Here is a 22,887-nt window from a genome sequence, read left to right on the forward strand (position 1 = left end):
ACCTCAAAGTGGGCAAAATTAGATCTAAATTTTTGTATAGGACTGCTCCAAGAACAAATACCGATGATTCATCTAATTCTAGAAAGAATGAAATTAAAAATATTAGTGAAACGACAAGAAAAATACTGTCTTATAAAACTTTAATCTGCTCATTACAAGGGGATTGCAGTACTTGCTGATGCAAAGCCGAGTAGAAGAAATGTTTTCTTAACCATGCATGGTGCAGATAAGCCCACACACCGTACATATTAATGGTAGCTCTAAAAGATGTGTTTTCACTGGCGTTGTGTCTTATGAAGTAACCTTTCTTCACCAGGCTGAGACCAGAGGCAGCTGTAGGTGCAGCTAAGGAGCTTCAGAGACAACTTTCTTTTGGAGTTTAAGATATATGGTCAAAATCTCCAAGGTAAAAATCAAGACTACAACATCACTGTTGAAAGTAGCCATTAATTTTAGAGGCTTCTGGAGATGTTCTTAAAACTTAATTTTTTCTTAAATTTGCCTTTACATACCAAAATAATAACTACAAACCAAAGCAAAATTAAAAATGACTGTAGAAAGTGGTATGTTTCCATACCTCAAATTAAAATATTATGCCACATGCTTTACATTGGGATAAAACTGACATTACTGAGACTTAATTATGTCAAGGGCAGATCTATAATTTGCATTTTTCCATTTTAATAGGTCCTTTCCACCAGTAAATTCAGATTTAAAGACTATGTGTAAGTCTTCTGTATTTACAAAATTAGACTCGTGATTGCAGACTAAGTTGTTTAACATAAGCAGATTTGTATCTAGTGTACTATTAAATAACCTTATTAGAAATGTTTTGTTCAAAGCTCAAATTATGTCACATATTTACCTTTTGATGATACAGGAGTAAAAATGCTTTTTGGAATGACTACCCTATCTTCTGAGTTTCTTGCCCAGTCAACCATTCCTTTTCGTCCTTTCATTGGGAAGTTGATGTCTGTTAGAACAGATGCTGCAGGAAGTTTCTGAATGCTAGCCACTATTAGAAAAGAAGTAATAATGTTAACTGAGATCTTTCAGTGGAATCAAAATTGATCAAATTACACCTTGCAATATATTCAAAAAGTTTTGAGCCAAATTATATTTATTAGAGCTACAAAACAGACTTATTTCCTAATATTAGACAATAATCATTAAGGTTGCCAATTCTTTTACTTATCAATTTAGATTTCTATTGCTTTCCCCAGGAATCATACACATGGTCAATGGGGTGTATTCTGAGAGCAGCATGTACTGCCACGCGGTTGTTCAGAGTTGACTTCCATTCTAATGGTTATAGGTTCATACTGTGTTTTTTGCTAAGCATTTTGATTAACACATTTGATTCATAGACTGAAATTTGTGTTTATATCTGAACTTTGTTCTCGGAACAAATTTTCTGCATTTACATGTGAATGTCATCTTTGAAAGAAATTTTTCATGGATTAAATGGGGTACCATGAAGGCATGGAAAACAAAGGCATATTACTCTTGAAGACAGAACTGTCATAATCCAACTAATAAAGCACCAGTAATGCTATAACCACAGAGACAGTGTAATATGCAAAAATATTTATCAAGTAGATTAATAACACAAACTTTTTAAAACAGCCCCCTCCGTAATTGAAAGTAATAAATGGATACTTGGAGTGTAGAATTGTGTCTTTACTTGCAATAAGTATTTTAATATATATTGAAAAAAGTCATGAATGATATGTTTGGTAATGCCTGATTTTTTTTTTATTATATCTAACAATTATATATGCACACATATATACATATATACATACATAATAAAATTATAAATACTTAAGTACTTATTAATTATATACATTTTCAATTAAGAAATGTAATTTGTACAACTTTTACAGAGGTTCATACTTGTTCTACATGAAAGTTTCAGGTATCTCATGGAGGATTTAAATAGATAATGAAAAAAAACTATAGCAGCCATTACAATAGTAAGCTAAAGTAAGAAACCATCCAGCTCCTCATAAGTGGATTTCATTCTGAAGAAACTTGTAATTCAAATCGAGAGAATGAAAATTAGAAATTTAACAATATTAGTTGTATAAATATATTGCAACACTGGCTTAGTTCCAAATTGAAATGGTTATGTATTATCGTACTTTACTAAAGCTCTTTCGGCTATTATAGACATCCATTATCAGCATAGGATGAAATTTCATTTGGCCTGTAATTTGACATAATAAGCTTAAAAAAGGATTTTGCTACTAAATGTTGAAAGAAAGAGGGTGTTGGGTAACACATAAATTAGTTATGGATGTTACATGCTGGTTTTGAATAACAGCTATAATTATTCTGCTTTCTTTAATTTTTCAAACAATATAGTCTTTGTTGTCCATAAATAACCCAGTTCACATGTCCTAAAAGGTCCAAATCCTCCACTGCAATTGGATGGACAGGTCAGCAAATTGGTAGCACATTCTTTCTTGAGGGTCCTACAAGTTTTATTTAATCTGCAAAATTAAATTCATTTACTTCCAAATTCCTTGGCTCTCACTTTGGTTTTCTTGATATTTAGAGGAAATTTATTTCACCTCTTTGCTCTAAAAATTGATGAAAAGAAATGAAGATGTTTCTGACTGTCACACAATTGGTTTCTGTTATAAGGGAAAATAAATAAGAGATAAATTGTTGAACCCTGAAGTCTAATAATTCCTCTGTTACTATATTCCTTGGATAGAAAACAAAAAACAAATGACCAAAAAGAAGCAGTAACAAATGGAGGAAGCACATTCTTTACCAACTCTATCACTTTATCCTGAATAAGCTCTAGACTAATGGCATGTCCTTAAATATACAAAAATGATAGAATTAAACGTGCATGCATCTCATATTATGAAATGCACTCATTCTTCAATCAATGGTACACTGGCTATTGAATTATGACTATATAGGTTATATTGTACTTTTGAACACAGTCTAGATTAAACAAATATAAAAATCAATTAGGATCAGCATTTAATTTGTGCAAGAAGTCCTCTAAATTGTAGTCTTGAGTATAGGGAGTACATGAAAACAAACACTTATTCATTGATTTTAGTAGAAATGTAATTCTTAAAGTAAGATGACATTTTCAATAAATGCATTATAAAAAAGGATATGACTTCATAGGCTGATGAGATTCAAATGTTAGTCTTCAAATTATCAGTGTATACACGTTCTTTAAAATACAAAATATTTATACTATTACATCTTTACCTTAAAGCTACCTAGGAAGATGCCTTAGGTGATACTGTGGTTCTTCATGATCCTGACATGATTAACAAGAAAACCCATTTCCATATAGCAAAAATAGTTCAAAGATGACTTTTATTTCCTCCTTCTTTCAGTCCCTGTACCAGACACTTGGACCAATCCAATCCTCAATCTCTTCCCTCCTTCACTGAGTTTGAGTGTCCAAAACCTTTAGGTAAAACTCAGATGTAGTCTTTAGGGAACTGGAAAGCTCAGATGTTAAGTGAATACCAAAGAGGTAGGATTAAAAGTGAATGCTTTAAACTATGCCAAGTATACAAATATGTGTCCAGTGCTGACAAAGGAACATAAATGCAAAGCATAAGTGCATAGTCTACACTCTGTTCCTGCAGTAATTGCTGCATTAAAACCAGTCATTGTGGGTGGTTAGATAATAGAGCATCTTTCCTCAAAAACTGAGAAAACGCCTTTCTTACAGAAGATTAAAGTGCTTAGAAGAAACCACAAAGGACACAGTGTCCCTGAACAAATAGGCACATCTCGAATCCTCCAAGAATTATCCTAAATTCACTGTATCGTGTTTTCATTACAACACTAGATTTGATTTCTTATGCAATAAAAATAGGTGACTCATCACTGATAAACCTTGCAGCAAAACCAGCTGCACTTTCATTTTCCAATTTTAAAACTTTCATTTTGAGTTTGGATATGCAGCATAAAATTCCTCCTCATGAGAAAGCGTAAGGAATCCTTGCAGACTCTAAAAGCACAAGGTTGGTTTTTTTGTTTGTTTTTGTTTTGCTTTTGGTTCATCAAAGCAGGGTGGAGCTTTGAACCTTGTCCCTGAGGAAAATCATGAGGTTTTAGCACTTTGCCCTAATTGAGGTTCTGGAGAATGGCAACTCTGTCATGTAATGGCATGTCAGGTAATGTGAATGGCCCACATACAAAAGCTCGGGTTAGTTAATATGATGCAGCAGTTGCATCATGGACAAGAATGGAGGCACGTAAAAGGAAAAGACTAGAGAGCCAAAGTACACCGATGAATGCTGGAGGGATGAGAAAATGGGCAAATGAGAGCTAACAGGGAAAAACCACAGTTTTCCAGATGGCTTAAGTCTGGACTCTGAATCTGGCCTGGGATTCAAATCCTAATATTGTAGAGTATAATATCTTGTTTGTTTGTTTGTTTGTTTGTTTGTTTTTCTGGGCCAGTCCCAGTTTCTCTTTGCTATTTTGTGTAATTATGGAAAGCATACCCTACCACTCCCAAAAGGCTCCTTTTAGAAGACAAATTTCATGTCCATCTTATAAATTGTGCAACACTGGGCATTGCCTATAACTTCTTTGTTCCTCAATTTTTTCTTCTGTAATATGGGAATAATATTATCCACGTCACTGAGATGCTGGAAGATGAAACTTACTATGTGTCAAGAGGTAAGTCAGATGCCTAGAACAGTATGTGGGTAATGCTGTGTAAGTGTTAGCTATTATTTTTTTAAATTTTTAAACATTTATTTATTATTGAGAGACAGAGAAACAGAGCGTAAGCATGGGAGGGGCAAAGAGAGAGAGACACACACACAGAATCCAAAGCAGGCTCCAGGCTCCGAGCTGTCATCACAGAGCCCGATGTGGGGCTCGAACTCACGAACCGTGAGATCATGACCTGAGCCGAAGTCAGAGGTTTAACTGACCGAGACACCCAAGTGCCCAAAGACATTCTTTTTTGATTGTGCTTCAGTGACTTTGGCATAAGATTATGTATTTAAAAGTTTATGTTGGTTATCCAAAGGTAGGGATTGCATTTAACCAAAGGTAGGGATTATACTTAAAATAGAGCTCATCCTTTAGTACTTAAATGTGTCACCTAGGGAGCTAAGGTACCTTCTTACTCATTCTCTTTCCTTCCTTCCCTCCCTCTCTCCCTCTCCTGCCCTCCTCCTCCCTCCTGCTGCTTCTTCTCCTTCTCTCTCTCCCCACCTCTATGTCTCTCTCCTTGTCTCCCTCCATCTCTATCTCTGTCTCCATCCTTCTGTCCCTCTCCCTTTCCTTTTCCAATAGAATCTTCCAGAGGGAAGAGGTTGGGTTCTCTGGTTATTTGGCCACACAAAGTCAGCCAGGTTAAAAATCTCAGTTGGAAAAGAAACCTACTGCATCCTAGGTGACAGATTCAGTATTGCCATTGCAGCCAAGGCCACAGTCTGCAAAGAGAACTTCAAAAGCACTACCCTTATGCAGTGACCTAACTTAGTGCAGCAATTCACATCGTATAAATGAGTAGCAGAAACTCCCAAACAAGGGAACCTATCATAAACAAAAGTGTAGATGGATACAGGAAAAGAAGTTTAAGAGATGCCTTAAAAGGGATATTGACGTTTCCAAAATATTTAAAGTTTGCATCATTTTTCATGTTGATTCAGAGGGAACAACTTACAAATTGGGTCTTGACTCATCAATATGAGGAAATTGGCTAGTTATTAAAATGGATTTGCTTGTGGAAAACATCACTCAATATTACTAGATAGTCACTCCACAGTTTTGATATCCCATACGAAAAATATGGCAGGGAAGGAAGTATGCACTGCATCAGTGTGTTAGAAAGCAACAATTAGTTTTGTCTGTGTACCTAATGCAAGCACAGAGGGGCTGAGCAAAGCCTACATGTAGTGTTATCTGTTGGCATTTAGCAGCTTAAAAAGTCATGGTTTTTATATTTATATAGAAATGTTGAGTGCTTTATAAAATACTGAGGGCATTTGGGAGGGAAAGGAAGGACAGCTGACATTTATTGAATAGTTGCCATGACCTTGGCATTTGTTAGACATTCCTTAATCTATTCAACAAGTATGTATCAAATATCTTCTCTGTGCTAGGCACTGTTCTTAGCACAGCACTTAGGCAAGTGCTTTACACGTGATATCTTATTTAATAGTTAAAACAACCCTTATTTAATATTTAAAGCAACCCTAGGAGGTGTCATTATTATCAGTATCCTCATTGTTATTATCCCTACATTCATTTACAAATGAGGAAGTAGACTCTGTTAAAGTGGTAACATTGTGATTCAATTCTCAGTTTGCCTACTCAGAAGTATATGATTTTGCACTGTGTGGTGCAGTTTGATCTTACCTAACAAATCAGCAGCAAATTTACTTTGTCTTACTGTAATATTTTTGCACTAAATATAAAAGACAGACATAATAATTCAATGAGAGGAAATGAAGCTATTCTCACTTGTCCAGCAAGAGATCAAAATTAGATACTACTGAAGAATGGTGATTATCAAAAGGGCAAACAGACACGTACTTTAATTTGTCCAGCATATCTTTACGTTCTAACATCTCCATGAAAAATCACATTCCTGTGAGTGGTTTACAGGAAACAGACAATCAAACGGCCAGTTTTGGTTGTTTTTCTCATTACCCCGTCTCCCCCATTTACTCTGTCTCTTTTCCCAAAATGCCAAGATTGGAATGCTGAGAGCCCAAGAGAAAGAACAGGTTTGCTAGAAAGTAGCGTGCAGCCATGACTTCCCAGGAAATGGAACCACTAGGCAGGGGCATCTGAAAGGACCCAGTGCTCTGACAGCACCTATCAGTTCTATCCCGCCATCACCACTAGAGTGAAGCATCCCCAAGTCCCAGGACCAGCACACAGAGATTTAGATGAGAAATACTCTTCTCTTTAGGAATTTACAGATTTTTCTTTTTAAGAGAAAAAGTAGGATCCTCTGATTTTTTTTAAAAGTAGACAAACTAGACGGGCAGTCAAAAAAGGACCTATATGGCATATTGAGCACACGGTTTTCAACTTGTTACTTTTTAATGACTTACTATGTATAATGAAACTTTAAATACTTAACCATTTTGCATATTCCTTTCCAGCATCAAAATTAAAAAAAACTTTCAAATTACTTGTGAATCATTAGCTTCAGACTCTGCTTTTTATCCATTGGCTGCTTTGTATCCAAGCCTGGGAGACTCTGCACAGCAGGGCACATTCTTATTCCTGCTCACAGTACTTTTGCCAGATTTTAGTGCTCTCCATGGAGGAGTCCCGTGGCTTGCTCTCAGGTCACCCCTACCTCCCCAACATGTAATCATGCCTATGCCCATGGTACATCCATAGCCTACATGTGACTCTCATTAAAGCTAAATCGTCTCAACCAGGGATTGGCAAATTATAGCCCACAGGCCAAATCTGTCCTATTAGCTATTTTTTGCATGGTTTGCAAGCTAAAAATGGTTTTCACATTTTTAAATAATTGAAAAAATTCAAAAGAATAATAATATTTCTTGGCATGTGAAAATTATATGAAATTCAAATTTCAGTGTCCACAAATGAAGTCTTGGAATACAGCCATAGCCATTCATGTACTTACAGTCCAGGGTTGCTTCCATGCAACAATGGCAGCGTTGAATAGCTGCACTGAACACTGTATGGTCCACAATCCTAAAATATTTACTGTTTGGCCCTTTGTGGAAAAAGTATGCCTATATCTGTTCTGGACATATGCTGAAGAGCTATTTTTAAATATTACAATTTACCTTTAAAGAGAAACACATTCTAAAAAACACATGAGTTTCTGTACTTATTCTGTTATCTATTACATGTTCTTCCCACCTTTTCTTTCAGTACTACACTGAATATAGTGGGGATATTTGAGCTGATTCCACCATTTTTCTTTTAGTTTTCAAAAAGAGTATGAATGAGTGTTTTACAGTCTTACAGAAACAGTCATTTTAAAAAAATGTTCATCTTCTCTACACAAGTAGTTCATGATTTTACTCCTAACACAAATGAAAAATAAAATGTGATATGGTTAATCATTCTTGTATGTATACCTGAATAGTAAAAACAAATCAATATAGAAAATTTTTTAGGAAAGCAGTTTTCCCTCTTCTCCCAACCAGTTAAATTAAGAACAGGATTCCTTCAGAAGGATCATCAGATGATAATCAACTCAGTATTGAGACAAAGAGAGAGAGAGAGAGAGAGAGAGAGAGAGAGAGAGAGAGAGAAATATTTTGTACATGCAACATTATTAACTTCTTTCTCTTTATATACACACATATGCATGTGTGTGTATAATAAGAAAGTTTTGATATTTAAGGGACTTTCAGTATTACTAGTGAAGAATTAAGCCAAGGACCTACTAGGAATTAGGCACCAATGCAGGCAGCAAACAACTAAAGCCAACAATTCAAGGACGTCCCAAGATAGTGACTCATCCATTCCCAGAAAAGTAATAGCAACAGACAGTGCCAGGAGGTGAAAAGGGAAAAGAGATCATTGTAGACCGAGAAATTCATTCTGGAAATTCATTCACCCAACAAATCTCTATTGAGCCCTGAGAATATTCTAAGCACTATTTTGATACTGAGTATTTAGCAAGTGAACAAGAGACACAAAGTCTTTGCTTTTAAAGAGCTCACAGTGGGGAATACATGCAATTAGTAAGGGAACAAACAATTCAGATGATGCTAGATTGAGAGAGGTGGCATAAAAGAAATAAAGGATGAGATGGAACACGCGTGGCTAAAGAAAGCTTCGTTGAAGAGGTATGGTCTGGGCTGTGGTTTGACAGTTAAGTATGGCAAAAGGAAGAGGAAACTGCCTATGCTCTGCGAATCTAGAGCCTGAAAAAGGTGTGTAATGTTTCATACATATCAGAACAGTAGCATCTGGGTAGGAGGAGTGACGTGAGGCTTTAAAGGCATGAAGCAAGGAAACTTAATATGTCCTAGAGATATAATAACATTTCTAATAGGACAGAAAGGTTTAGGCAGAGAAATAGGAGAAAAAGCAAAATAAGATATTGTAGGCTAAGGGATCTAGAGCATGATCAAATTTAGAATTTGAAGATATAATTAGATGCCTTCTAATTAGAAATTATAATTGACAATGTGGACATGGATAAGTCCTCCTAAAGAGAGAATATAATGAGCAGATTCATTTATTCAGCAAATATTAATTGAGCACCTATTACATGCCAGGCACAGTTATGGGCACTGAAAATAAACCAGTGAACAAAAAAGTCAAAGTCTTTGCCCTCATGGGACTGGCATGATATCTGGGATTGGTGTGGGGGGGGGGGAGGTGGAGAAAGACAAGGAACAAATATAACTAGCCAGAATGTCAGTAATGATAAATGATATGATAGATAATGAGTGAGGTTGAGAAGGTTTACTAAATAAGGAAAGCTTCTTTGGTAAGCTGGCATTTTTGCCAACATCCACAAGAAGTGAAATGGTGAGTTATGCAGATATTAAGAAGATAACAGGAAAAAAAAGCTGAGAAATGTAGTTTAGGAAAGGCTCACTTTAGGGGGTAAAGAGAAATAAACATAGAAAGACATAAAAAATTATGGGGTGCCTGGGTGGCTCAGTCAGTTAAGCGCCCTATTATTGATTCCTGCTCAAGTCATGATCTTCTGGTTGAGATATCAAGCCCCTCATCAGGCTCAGCATAGAGCATGGAGCCTGCTGGGGATTCTCTCTCTCCCCCTCTCTCTGCCCCTCCCCTAACCCTTTCAAAATAAATACATAAAGTTAAAAAAAAAAAGACACCAAAAATCAGTGGAGAGAGAGAAGAAAATTGCAATCATGAACTAAGTTAAGAATGGAGAGATGCATTTTAATAAGGAGAAACTGGCTTTATGAGGGGTCAAAGGTTTTATAAAGATTATGGAGAAGAGCCATTGGTTTGGTTTTAAAAAAAAATGGAAACAATACTCTAAGATTAGTTTCAGGACATGATCTATTGTAGAGATTGGTAAACTTTTTCTATAAAAGGCTCAACAGTAATTTTTTCAGATTTGTGGGCCATTAGGCAATTACCCAATTCTGCTGGTATTATATGAAAGCAGCCATACACAATTCATAAATGAATGGTCATGCAAGAAAACATGATGTTTAATCATGTTTAATTGTCTTCTGTGATCAGTATTGTATTTTTTTTTAATTCAACAAATGTTTATTGGGCAGAACTCTTGCCCAATTTTGATTTCCTACCACCAAACCACTGTCTTCCCCAGTGTCACTCACCTTAATAGAAGGTGCCACCATTTATTCAAATGTTTAAACCAAAAACCTAAAGGTCATCTTTACTTATGGTTTTCCTTTGCCTCCTATGACATCCATTAACACATGCTCTCAGTATTATTTCTAGAGCTAGAAAATGTCTTAAAACCCTACCCTTCCCTCCATCTTCATTCCAATATCCTCTAGAAACCACCAGAATCTCTAACCCAAATGAATTCAAGAGTTGCCTAACTGGCCTTCTTGGTTCTATTCTTTTTCCCTGAATTTATTCTCTCAGAAACCAGAGTTACCTTTTAAAAAATATAAATCAGATCATGTTGTTCCCTTACTTGAAATAATTCAATGGCTTGCCAGTGTTCTTGGACTAAAATCTAAATCTTATACAATGGCCTACAAGGCCCTGCATGGGTTGGCTTCTCTCTCTGCAGTCACATTATACATGGCTGCTTGTTTACTGACCCAGATCAAGTGGTACAGGTCTTTTCTTTTCCACCACAGGGTTTTTCCTTTCTAACGAGAACATTATTTTCTATTATTATCCTTGAGTCTCTGCTAACTTGGTCTGTTTTAACTGCCCTAGCTAAAGAAATTCACCACCACCCCTTCCCTGCCATTGCTATTATATCATCCTGTTTATTTTCTGTATGGCCCTGCTCACAGTTAAAAATTGTCTAGATCATGTAGACTTGTTTATTGTCTGTTTTTTTATATTAGATTATAAGCTCAAAAAGAAAAGGTATTTTCTCTATTTATCATTGTATGAAAGGATCCTAACATACAGTAGGTCTGACACAAGTCCTCACATATTTTTTTTTTATTTTTAATGAATTTAATTTTATTTTTAATGAATAAGGTCTACCAAAGACTCAATACAAGGAAATAGGGTACAATGTGATCACTTTTGTGCCCTGGAGACAAAAAAAAGATCTAGTTTTCCAATTACTTTGTGATCTTTGGCATGATATTTAATTGCTCTTCAGTTTGACCATCTGTAAAAATCAGTAGCCTTTCATGAGGATTAGTTGAAGGCAGTTGGTTCATTCCCTGTACATAGTAAGACACAATATAGGCCAATTCCCTTTTATCCTTTATCTCAACCATTCTCTGCCTTGGGTAAAATATGGTGGAAGATCCAAAATTAAGAAAAGACAAAATCCTGACACAGAAAGAGATTACAAGGGAGACAAGAGATTACAAGAGATTACAATAAGACATTTATTTCACATAAATATCTTAAATATGAGCCAAGTAGGTAATAAGAATGTTTCCTCTGAACTCCAAACCTGTCTACTGAACTACTCAATTCACTGTCTTCAGGAATCTTAAATGTAGCATATCTGAAGCTTAACTCTTGATTTCTACTCAGCCAGCATATAAATATGCTTTCAGTATGTAGTCTTCCCCATAACTATAAAGGGGACCTCCATCCCACCCTTTCCCCAAGATAGAAAATGGGAAGTTATCCTTGACATGTTCATATTTTCATCCCCAGAATCTCCTTCATCATTGTGCTTGCTGTTTCTCTTCCAAAACACATCTTAAAGTTGTCTTTTTATCTCAACTATCTTTACTTTGACTGCTACACAATAATCCATCAAGTCTTTAAATTAAAAAAGTCACTATATTCACTGCTCATTCTTGTGCCACTTTACACACTGCAGTGAGAGTATTTCTGAAGCAGAGTTGAATCATTTTACTCCCCAGGGAGTTCCCATTACACTTGTATAAAATACAAAATCTCTCCAGGGTCTCCATGACCTGGTATTTGACTTTCTCTTCAATGTTATTGCATGACTTGTCCCATTTACAACTACTCTCCAATCACAGTTGCATTCTTTCATTTCATACCAACCCCTCCCTTGGTTAATTGTTATTCAACATCAAGACTTGGCTGAATGCCAAAAAGAACTTTCTAGCACTGAGCAACTACTACCCCCATATCTAAGTTGGAAATCTTGGTTAGTCTCTATTCATATCATTTACCACAACTTAAATACGTCTATGAATTTATTTATTTATCTATATGCATTTTGGTTTTAAAAGTTTTTCTTTTCCATTTTTCCTTATATAATAATATAAATTATATCTTCATTCATCTAATAAGATTTAAAAAAATAAACTTATTTATTTATTTTGAGAGACAGAGAGAGCAGGGAGGGACAGAGAAAGAGGGAGAGAGAATCTCAAGCAGGCTCTGCACTGCCAGCACAGAGCCTGATGAGGGGCTCAAACTCCTGAACCATGAGATCATGACCTGAGCTGAATGAAGAGTCAGATGCTTAACTGACTGAGCCATCCAGATGCCCCATTTACCTAATAAGTTTTATATTTAAAAACCTAATATCTCTGACTTCACTCATATGAGGACTTTAAGAGACCAAATAGATGAACATAAGGGAAGGGAAACAAAAATAATATAAAAACAGGGAGGGGGGATGGGCTAAATGGGTAAGCGGCACTAAGGAGTCCACTCCTGAAATCATTGTTGCACTATATGCTAACTAATTTGGATATAAATTAAAAAAAATACAATTAAAAAAAAAACTTAATATCTTCCCTACTAGAATGTAACCTCCATAAGGACAAAGACCAGATATATTTGGCTCATCTTTTTGTGCCCAGAGGATAACCGGTATTTGGCAGGCACTTAATAACTATTGATTTGATATAATGAAAGAAGAAATGAAGAACAAAAGACTAATTTTAACTGGGGAGGGGGTACTGGGCAAGGTTTAGCACATGACTCTAAAATAATATAAGAACAAAGAGGTGATTTCAAGTTGTTTGTAGAATTTTGGCCACTTCATCTTACCAAAAGGAAACCATGAGCCTTATGCCTTTTTCAAAATAAGAACTGAAGTTAGACATATGTGCCTAACCAAATTTAATTTTTTGAAGAAAAAGGAGGAACAAATAGCAGTAACAAGAGACCATCTACTGAGCAGTTAAGTGCCAGCAATAGTGTGTTACCTCACTTGGCCCCTTGACACACTCTGAACTAAGTACAGTCAATCCCATTTTGCAGACTAGTTTTGGATCATTATGTTGCAAAAATGTTCTTTAGTCCTAATGGCATGATAGTAAAGATTTATGAGTTCACAATCTAATCTAAACAAACTAAAGAATGACTGGTGGAAAAAAGGTCTTACATGAGCTCTATATTTGTAAACATCATTTCTTTCCTGTAAGTTCAGAAAACATTTTTGGTCTTTGGATCTTAAAACCAAAAAACAAACAAACAAAACAAAAAAAATCCCTAAACAATAATTTATACCTCCTCTCCATACACGTGCATGCACAAACACATAAAAATACACACTCTGGGATTAAACTGAGTGCTCTATTTCACTATAACTTACATGTAGTTTAAAAAGGCATACCAGTTACAATTTTCTTTCATCTATGTGGTTGAAATTATACTACACAATATATTTACTTTTAAGAAATTTAAAAAGTAAATAATTATATTCCATATTTCTAATATGCTATGATATTTTTGAAATATTATGGATTTTTAGAATAATTTTAAAGACATTAGAAGTTACCTTAATTAGTAAGAATATTATTATATTTTAGAAAAAAAATTTTAAAAAGGAAGGAGTTAGGCAAAGTTAATTAATTGGGCAAAGAGTTTGGGGAAAGTAAAAGGAGACTATCTAGAAAAAAGAGAGGTAATGATTAATGCTACCAAATAACAAAGACAGATTCTTCAAAAAGAGGAAAGTTCATATTCCAAAAAGTAATAAAGTAGCCCAAGTGGGTGTTGAAGTTAATTATTAAAACATTTTGTAGTGGCAAAGAAAATGTTTTAGCACCTTTGTCTAAATTAATATCCCTCTATATTCCTACTGCATTTTAGAGCCCTATTTCAATGTATCAGGCTTTGATTTCAGAATATATATATGGATATATACCAATTATCCAAAGTAAACCATTCCCTTATGAATTATTTAGTCCCTACAACTATAACATTCTATTTTGTAGTTATTAGCTAAACCTTAAATAGAATATTATCCTGTATATAGTTATATATTCTTTAAAGCTTGTTACTATTGGGTACTCAATTTAGTTTAACTTCTATTAAAAGGCATCTTCATACTTTGATCTAACTTAAAGCAAAGCAAAACAAAACAAAACAAAACAAACAACAATACTACTTTTCCCCTAAGCCCAGAGTATAAATTTTAATAGTGTCTAAAACAACTGCATTTCAGATTTGAACACTGACAAATATTTTAGAATATACACACACAACCACACCCACTCACACCTGCTCTCTCAAATTCACATGCCACAAACCAAATCAGAAGATCATATTGAAGAAAACACATTGAACTAGCCACATAAGTAGTTCTATTTCTAAAGTTAAAACTCTTCATATGAAATATTTAAGTAGGTAAGAAAAGCAGAAAAATAGTTTTGACTGTTCAGAAGCCAGTATTCTAATGACAAAGAGAATAATTCACTTGTAAATTCAGAGTATATAATTCTGCTACAGAATTATTTGACGCATCTATAGGGATAATTGATGCAGTTTTGTAGACTACAGGTGATGTATTACATGTTAAGGAGAAGAAATTATAAAAGTAAAGCAGAAAAGATTCCTGTGTGTTAACTGGATCTGACTAATGACTAATAAGAACAAGGAAGAGAAGAGTAGCTTCTTAAGATAGAGAAGTGCAAATACTATTGAAATGTTTGTTGGGTCTTTAGGATCATCACACTACAAAGACAATTGGGTAAGAAACTCATTTTAAAATAGGCAAAGCACAAATATATTTTTAGGTTTAATTATATTATCTGCCTAGAAGTCTGGGATCCTGGTCTGCTTTGTGAAATACTAGTGAGATTAGAAAAAACAAACAGAAACACAGGGTATTAAATGTAGGTAAGAACTTCAGCAGTTCCCTAGAGGGACAGTCTGTGGCTACTGGAGGTGGAGGGACATGCCAACACACCCAGTAAGGTGAAGAGCCCATATTTCGCCCTGTATTTGTTCACTACCAATTACCAAGGGCCTAGTACATGCCAGGTGCTAAATATATGTTATGTTTAATATTTACAATAACACTTTAGGGAAGATATTATTATCTACACTTTAGAAAGGAGCCTACTGAGGGATTCAGAGATGAAATAACTTGCAGAAGGTCGATTTGTTGTGGTTTAGTCAAGGTTTGCAGCCAAATCTAGCTCCAAAGCCAGTATATTTTCCTAGATACAAAGTTGGATCCCTGTTAGCATTGACATCAAGTCACCAGTGTTTAACATGAGTCATATTTTTCAGGTGTCAGATTCAGATGAGAACTTAAATAAGTTTACTCTTTAGCAAAAGAAGCAATGGAGAAGGGGAATAATTTAGCACAGAATTCCTGGTATAACCAAATAAAATAAGACTTTTGAAAAAGTGAAACCATAAGAGTAGAAAAAAAATAAAACTTGTTAAAAGGGAATTGGTGCCTCTTTTCACTAGTTATTGTTACAGAGGCAGACTACTATTGCCATAGAGAAAAGCAGTTATTGCCATAGTGACAGTTAAAATGGAATTGTTTTTTGTACTCACACAAATTCGCAGCCACATCCTCCTAATTCAGTTGAACAGCAAAACCAGAAAGAAGGCATCAGTATGCTAATTTTAGCAATATCAAATCCTTATTGCATAAAGCAATGGAGACTAGAGGTATTATAACATTCAAGGTTTGATTTTAGTTGGCTTTAAATTTTATGTTTCTATTCTGGCCTGTAAGTGCCTACCAGATTCTGAAGGAATTAACTTCTAACAGAAGAATGCAGTCACACTGCGAAGATTTATCATTCCAACATGTTTTACATACAGCATTCTTCAGGGAGCTAGGGAGCCATGTGGCCCTTGTGTTAATCCCATCTCTAAAAGCCTTTCCCTAGTTGGAGTTTTTTTCTGGGTCTCTTGAACTGAGGCAAGGCACTGATTCCTTTACACAAAACTCCTCTTCATAGCTTCCCTAGGACACAGAATCCACAAACAACTTCTTTGCAAAAACTCATGTTCTTTATAGGGAATAATTAAAGAAAACTCAAACCCAAAATGTTTGTGGTTAGGTTTATGTGTCAACCTGTGAGAAACCCATGAATTCTCAATCTATATTCTCACCAGAAGTCTTAAATTTTGAAATTGTGTATCTCCATTCAGGACAGCTTTCACAAACCATAGCCAATAATATACCAAGATTTATCATAAAAGTATGTATCTTCACCATCTGTGTTACGTGTATTTCATCCTTGAGGCTTTGAACTCTTTCTCATAGGTATACATAGGTAGGGAGGAGTCAATATTTCATCTCCTTTTCCTATTCATCTACCAGTACTGCTGAGAAGTACTGTGCATTCTATGTTGTATATTTCCATCTGAAATTCATGTGACCTTATTAGTTTTCCTCAGATCATGAGGATTTTCCCAGTAAATATAAAATCCAAAAGAAATGATATGCCTTAGAGCCAAAGAGTTGGTCTTTATCTAGACATTCTCACTAGACAGTTACTGAAAGAATGGAGACTGAATGAGTAACAGGTTCAAAAAATTTTCACTGGCTTAGAAATGTCATAAAAGATTCATTTAAGGTATAATCATATATCCTTTAAAAATGTGTAATTAGCCAGAAAACAATTTTTAAATTCCTAATAAAGTAGATATATATGAAAAATATCACTACAAAAGATAATAAAGGTCAGGAGTCGTTTTACCTTGACATAAAAATACAGAATACACGAGTAAGATTTCCCCAGAGTCACATCAAAACTACAGTGAAGTTCTTTATATAAAGAAGTAGGTTAGAGTGTGGTTGGCTGAGCAAGATAATGAAACGAATCTTTAACTTTCAATTACAAAGATGCAAAGGGATAAAAATGCACTGACTCTGAATGGAAAGCACTGATGTAGGAAAAATTGTGTGGGTGCCCTTAGCATTGTGGCAGCAAGGTTGTTAGGAGTAAATAGTACCATGAATATTTGTGAAAGCATTAATTTGGGAAGTGCTATATAATTAATGCAAGATATACCTTACCAAATATTTTTTTTTGGAAAGCCTGAGGAATAAAAGGAGATAAAACAAAGACATTTTTGTACATATTGTACTCAAATGGTACTTCTGTAAAGAGTTCCTTAGAATAACAGCCACTGTCTGATACTCGGGAATTTTAATTAGAATATATATTCAAGTAATATATACGTAAGAAAGTATAAGTATATATATGAAAGAAAAAAGGCTTTCTAAAGTAACAACATGTAGACCCTATTCTTTCTCAACTGTATTTAAACTGGGATAAGAAGCAAAAGCTGATAAAGATCTGGAGACGAAATGAGAAATTCACAGCAGAGCAGTAGTTAGAATGAGGCTTAGGAGCTGGCATAATACAGGAATAATGGGGAGAAAGTTTAGGGCATCTGGGTTACTGGAAATGAAAAATAATGGCTATTAACAATGCTTTCTAAGTTCAAGATTTTTAAGGACAATAATCATTATTTAATGACTACATCAATAATTGTGTCCTTAAGTAGGCTGTATAAAACAGATTAGATAAGCCTAAAATATTATGTAAAGATATTCACTCCAGTTATGTTCTAAAAGAACACAGGCCTACTGATAACATGCAACACCATGATATGATGTCTATTTTCTATGTCACAGTCCAGGGTTGTAACCAAGGTACTAGCACTACTGAAAATAACGTTTTTTTAAGTTGTAGAGACAAAGGTACTTTTCGGAGACATTTCCACCTGGATACTTTATTTTTTATTAAAAAACACTTTTACTAAAAAAAAAAAAAGAAAAAAAACAAACCTTGAACAATACTTTATGTAGAATGGAGCTGACAAGTTTATGGCTGGACTTGGTTGACCCCTAAACATTCTTCCATTCTTGAGCTTTCATGACTTTATAGAGAGAAGAAGAAACACAAAAATGATAGGGAGAGTAGAATTTATTTCATTTGATAACTGGCAGCTCAATCTGAGTTATAGCTTTAAAAAGACACTTTAAGGAACAATTTCATTCTAGCTTCTGTCCAGGGATTCAAGGGGTGGTATGAGGACAGAAGACTGATAGCTTCACAGGGTAAAATTTCTTAAACTCCAGGAGCAAGGATATGTGTCGGACTCAAAAACAAGAATATATAAAACATAAACAGTGTCGTGACTATAGTTAACAATAGTGTATTATATATTTGAAAGTTGCTAAGAGTAGATCTTAAAAGTTCTCATTCCAAGAAAAAATTTGTACCTAAGTGTGCTGATAAATATTAACTAGACTTATTGTGTTATCATCTCATAACATATACAATTATCAAATCACTAGTGTGTACACTGAAGTTAATACAATGTTATATGTCAATTACATCCTAATAAAAATTTTAAAAAGAATAAGAAGAGAAAAAATAAATAAACCAAGACAAGCTTAAATGTCTTTAAACTTTGGAGACATTTAAATGGTTGCCAGAGTAGGTTTTGACTTTTCTTTATAGGATACAGATTTAAACATAAATCTGTTTTATTTTTGTAGTTGAGTTCTTGGAAATGTAGTGGAGACATTTTCTTGAACCCTCTCTTCCTTTCACATCCTGTTTCTAACCATTAGTACATTCTGTAAGATCAGGCTTTAAAATACCTCCAGCATCTGATCTCTTGTCACTATTTCCACTAGCATCCAGTCTAAGCCACTGAGCTCTCTCATCTGGCCCACTGCAATAAATGCCCAATAAAAGCCTCTTTATATCCAGTCCTACCCTACTATGGTCTGTTAGTTTGTTTTATTATTATTATTATTATTATTATTATTATTATTTTGAGAGAGAGAGAGAGAGGAAGGGAGAGAATCCCTAGCAGGCTCTGCACTGTCAGCACAGAACTCAACACAGGGATTGATTCCATGAACCTTGAGATCATGACCTGAGCTGAAATCAAGAGTCAGATGTTCAACTGACTAAGCCACTCAGGCACCCCTGTCTGTGTGTTTCCACTCCATAGTTAGAATGATCAGGTCATGTTTCTGTCCACATCTTTCAATGGTTTTTCATCTCATTAAGACCTATATTCATATGCCTTCCACAAGCTGGCTCTCCACTCCTTTCCTGACTTCATTTCCTCTCCCGCACCCCACTCAGCCACTCCACCACCAGCTCCTTTAGTGCCTCTAACATATCAGGCACATGGATACATGAATACCTTGTACTTGTTCTGCTTGAAATGTTTTGACCCCACATATCACCGTGTTTCATGCTCTCAAGGCATTCAGGTCTATATTCAAATATCGCTACTTTGATTAGAGGTCTTCTCTGAGCATCCTGCCTAAAATGACTCTCTTCTCTTCATGCTCTATCCCTTTACCATAATGGATTACTGTATTTCTTTTCATATCACTTATAACCACTGGGCATGTTAGATGGTACTTGTCTGACATCTGTCTCTGCTATGAAACATAAGTTTCATGAGAGCAAGAGTGTTGTCCGATTTGTTCCGTGAGAAATTCTCAGAACATAGAACAGAACATGGCATGTATTGGTTGAATAGATGTCTAGGACCCCTTAAGCCAAATAAATCTGTGAATCATTAGCGGTCTATTATAATGACAGTAGGAAGCACCTAAAATAGAGTTCTCAGTTGGGTGGAAAGGAGCCCTTAAGCAGTATGTCCCGCTTGATACTAGAGGGGTCTGATATGGCCTGTCTCAATAACCTCCCCAGCGCTTCCATTCCCAGCCATTTGGAATAAACAGATCATAGGAAATACTCTCAGATAATTTCTATTAAATGAGAAGTAATCAAAGAACACATAGTGCTGCATATCATTCCAAGTCATAGTTCAAAAACAGTGTTTGAACTATTTATTTTCTCAAGGGAGCCAGTATGCTAGTACCATTTTAAAAAGAAAAGACAAAAAGAGGTGAAAAAAAAGCCAAGTATTTTTAGTTTTTCCTTTGTGATCTACATAAAGACACACTACTTGCTTCACGTGTCTAGCAAGAAAGAGCGATAAAAAGCCAGAAAGAAGGCGAGGTAGAATCTGACACTTTCAGACTCAAGTCTAGCAGACTGAACCAACATCAGGTGCTACAGATAACAAGCAAAAAAAGATGGTGAATTGTGTATTCCTGAGGCTGGGTGTCAACTGACTGCAAATGTCTGATTTTTAAAGAAAGAAAGTTAAACAAGCGATGGAGGTGTATGAACCACAAACCCAAGCAGTAATGGCAAGAAAAATAAGGCTAGAAATGGGAAGCCACTTTATTTTGTAATTCATCGTCAGATTGAAGGTTGGTTTTTCAACCGAATATAAGATATTCTACCAAAAAAATGATTAAATTTACCAGTGAGTGTAAGAAATAACATAGATGTGATGTTGATGAGACAGCATTGCGGAGAGAAAAGAGATGTCACAATTGTATCATGCCACTCTTCAGATTGAATTTGGATTCAATTTCAGAAAATATCAAGTATGAATGTTCATTCTGAAAAGCCCAGTATTTCATGTTTCTAAACCAAGAATAGACAGTGATATTTAGCTTGGCAAAGAAAAATGTCTTAACTTTAATGTTTTCAAGACACTGGCCTTACTGGATTACTGGGAAAGAACTGAAACTATACTCTCCAGACTCATATCTCTTAGGGTTTGTATATAGGGGCAACTTTTGAAATTCCTTACAGCTAATAATTAGAACATTCTTTATTTTGAAATATTATTAGCCTAAAAATACTCCCTTTTTATCTAATACTGTCAACTTTGAATAGTTCCTAAGGAACAGTTGTGAGACAGTAGTTAGTGGGTGTCTCAACATTCATCTATGCCAAGTAAATCCTTGGAGATAATTGTATCAAAATGCCAAGGTTGTAATCCATTGAAAGCAGCTAAAGAGTTCAGAAATTTAGAGCCTGTTCATTGTGTCTGCACTTTACCTGGAAAACTTTTAAGTTATATCATCAGCGATCACATGAGCTTTTTCTTAACTCTTAATACTCTGATCTTGATTAGCAATTGATACTAACTGGAGTTCATTTTGAAATATTCTCTCTTCTACTAATTACAGGTCACTGATTTTATTCTGCCCTATCTGGGACTCTTTGTACCTACTACCTCTGACTATTCTTACTCTGACACCTGCTATGATTATGTTTTTTTTCCCCTCAGCATTTATTTTTGTTCTATAACTTACATCAACCTTCTAGTATAACATCTAAATTTTATTTGAACACAAAATATATTTCTTAATCTGGTTTACTACTATAAATACTTGTTTTTTCAGGTAATAATTTATCCTAGGGGGCACTCCATAGCCATATACAGGGAACTTTAATTGATATATAATTGACATAAAACACTGTAGTAGCTTCAGGTATACATAATTATTTGATATCTCATAATAAATTTTTCAGTATCCACATGTAACTACATGGAAACACATGTAGTTATAAGTTTTTTGTTTTTAATAAAGGCATCACCTTATATCTTTCCTTTCTTACTACTGTCTTGATAGTTGAAAGAAAGTTTTATGGCTTCAGCTGTTACTTTTATGCAGTTTATTTTCACATGCATACCATAAATTTGACTTCTCTACTAAAGCCCAAGGCCACATTTCATTTTTTCACTTGAGGGTTACACCTGCATCTATACATTAATATGTGAAAGACACTCAAATATCTGTTGGATAAATATAATCTCAATTACTCCTTTCTTTCTGAGACCTTAAGGTATGAAATGTTATAATTTGTACCTCAGAGTCTCAATTCATAACCATGATTTGGTTTCTATTCTCACTACTACTAACTCAAGTCTTCATTATCTCTTGCATGGATTGTAAAAGGCATTCCAATTTTCATGTTTAAAGTTTTTCTCAGTCAAAAAATAATCCTATTTCTGCTCTAACATAATGTCTTACCAAGCACAGTTCTCATCAGTTCAAGCTTTGGTTAGCTCCCTGTTGTCTTTAGAATTTAGAACTATCCTACACCATGTCTCCGCATGCTTCTCCAATTTTATTTCATTTTTCTTTACTTCTATGCATATGTGTTTTTATCAACATAAACCACTTATCTGCTAAGTACAATCTCAACTCTGACAACTCTATACTATTTTTGCTAAAAGACTGTTCTGGAATGGAAGCATCTCCTTGCCACTCACTCTTTTCATGTTGAACTCTCAACAATCCAGTCATTCTTCAAAATCTACACTAAATGCTTCCTTCTCTGAGTTTTCTAGATCCTTAAAAGAGAACAGCATCTCTTATAAGGGATCTCTGTGCATTTGTTTTGTATGACACATACCAAAGTGTATTTTATTTATTTATGTAATTCTTTTATGTCCACAATGAGGCTGCAATCCATTTGTAGGCCAGAAGATTAGTAATTTATAAACAGGAAAGGTTTTGCTTATACTAAGAGGTAATTTTCTTTTGATTTTAACGAATAGAATCAGTGGGCTAGCACTATGTAACACATCACTGATCTTCCTTGAATTCAATTTGATGAGTACAATTCAAGTTCTTTCTTTTTTAATTTTTCTAAATGCTTATTTATTTTTGAGAGAGAGAGAGAGAGAGAGAGAGAGAATGAGCGGGCAAGGGGCAGAGAGAGACAGAGACAC

The 22,887-nt window shown here is 34.9% G+C and overlaps 1 protein-coding gene across 5 annotated transcripts in view; it reads right to left on the reverse strand.

The window, feature by feature from the left end:
- The window catches only part of ADGRB3 (adhesion G protein-coupled receptor B3), a 721,030-nt gene that overhangs the window by 312,005 nt on the left and 386,138 nt on the right, over positions 1 to 22,887 (reverse strand). For all 5 annotated transcript variants that reach the window (XM_053904766.1, XM_019417654.2, XM_019417653.2 and 2 more), the window contains 2 exons: positions 866 to 1,015; positions 3 to 78 (listed from right to left, as the gene is read on the reverse strand). In XM_053904766.1, the coding sequence (XP_053760741.1) occupies positions 3 to 78; positions 866 to 1,015 (226 nt within the window). The remainder of the gene's footprint in view (positions 1 to 2; positions 79 to 865; positions 1,016 to 22,887) is intronic.

This window comes from Panthera pardus, unplaced genomic scaffold (assembly GCF_024362965.1).
Source record: "Panthera pardus isolate Hobbes unplaced genomic scaffold, ASM2436296v1 HiC_scaffold_17, whole genome shotgun sequence".
NCBI lineage: Eukaryota > Metazoa > Chordata > Mammalia > Carnivora > Felidae > Panthera > Panthera pardus.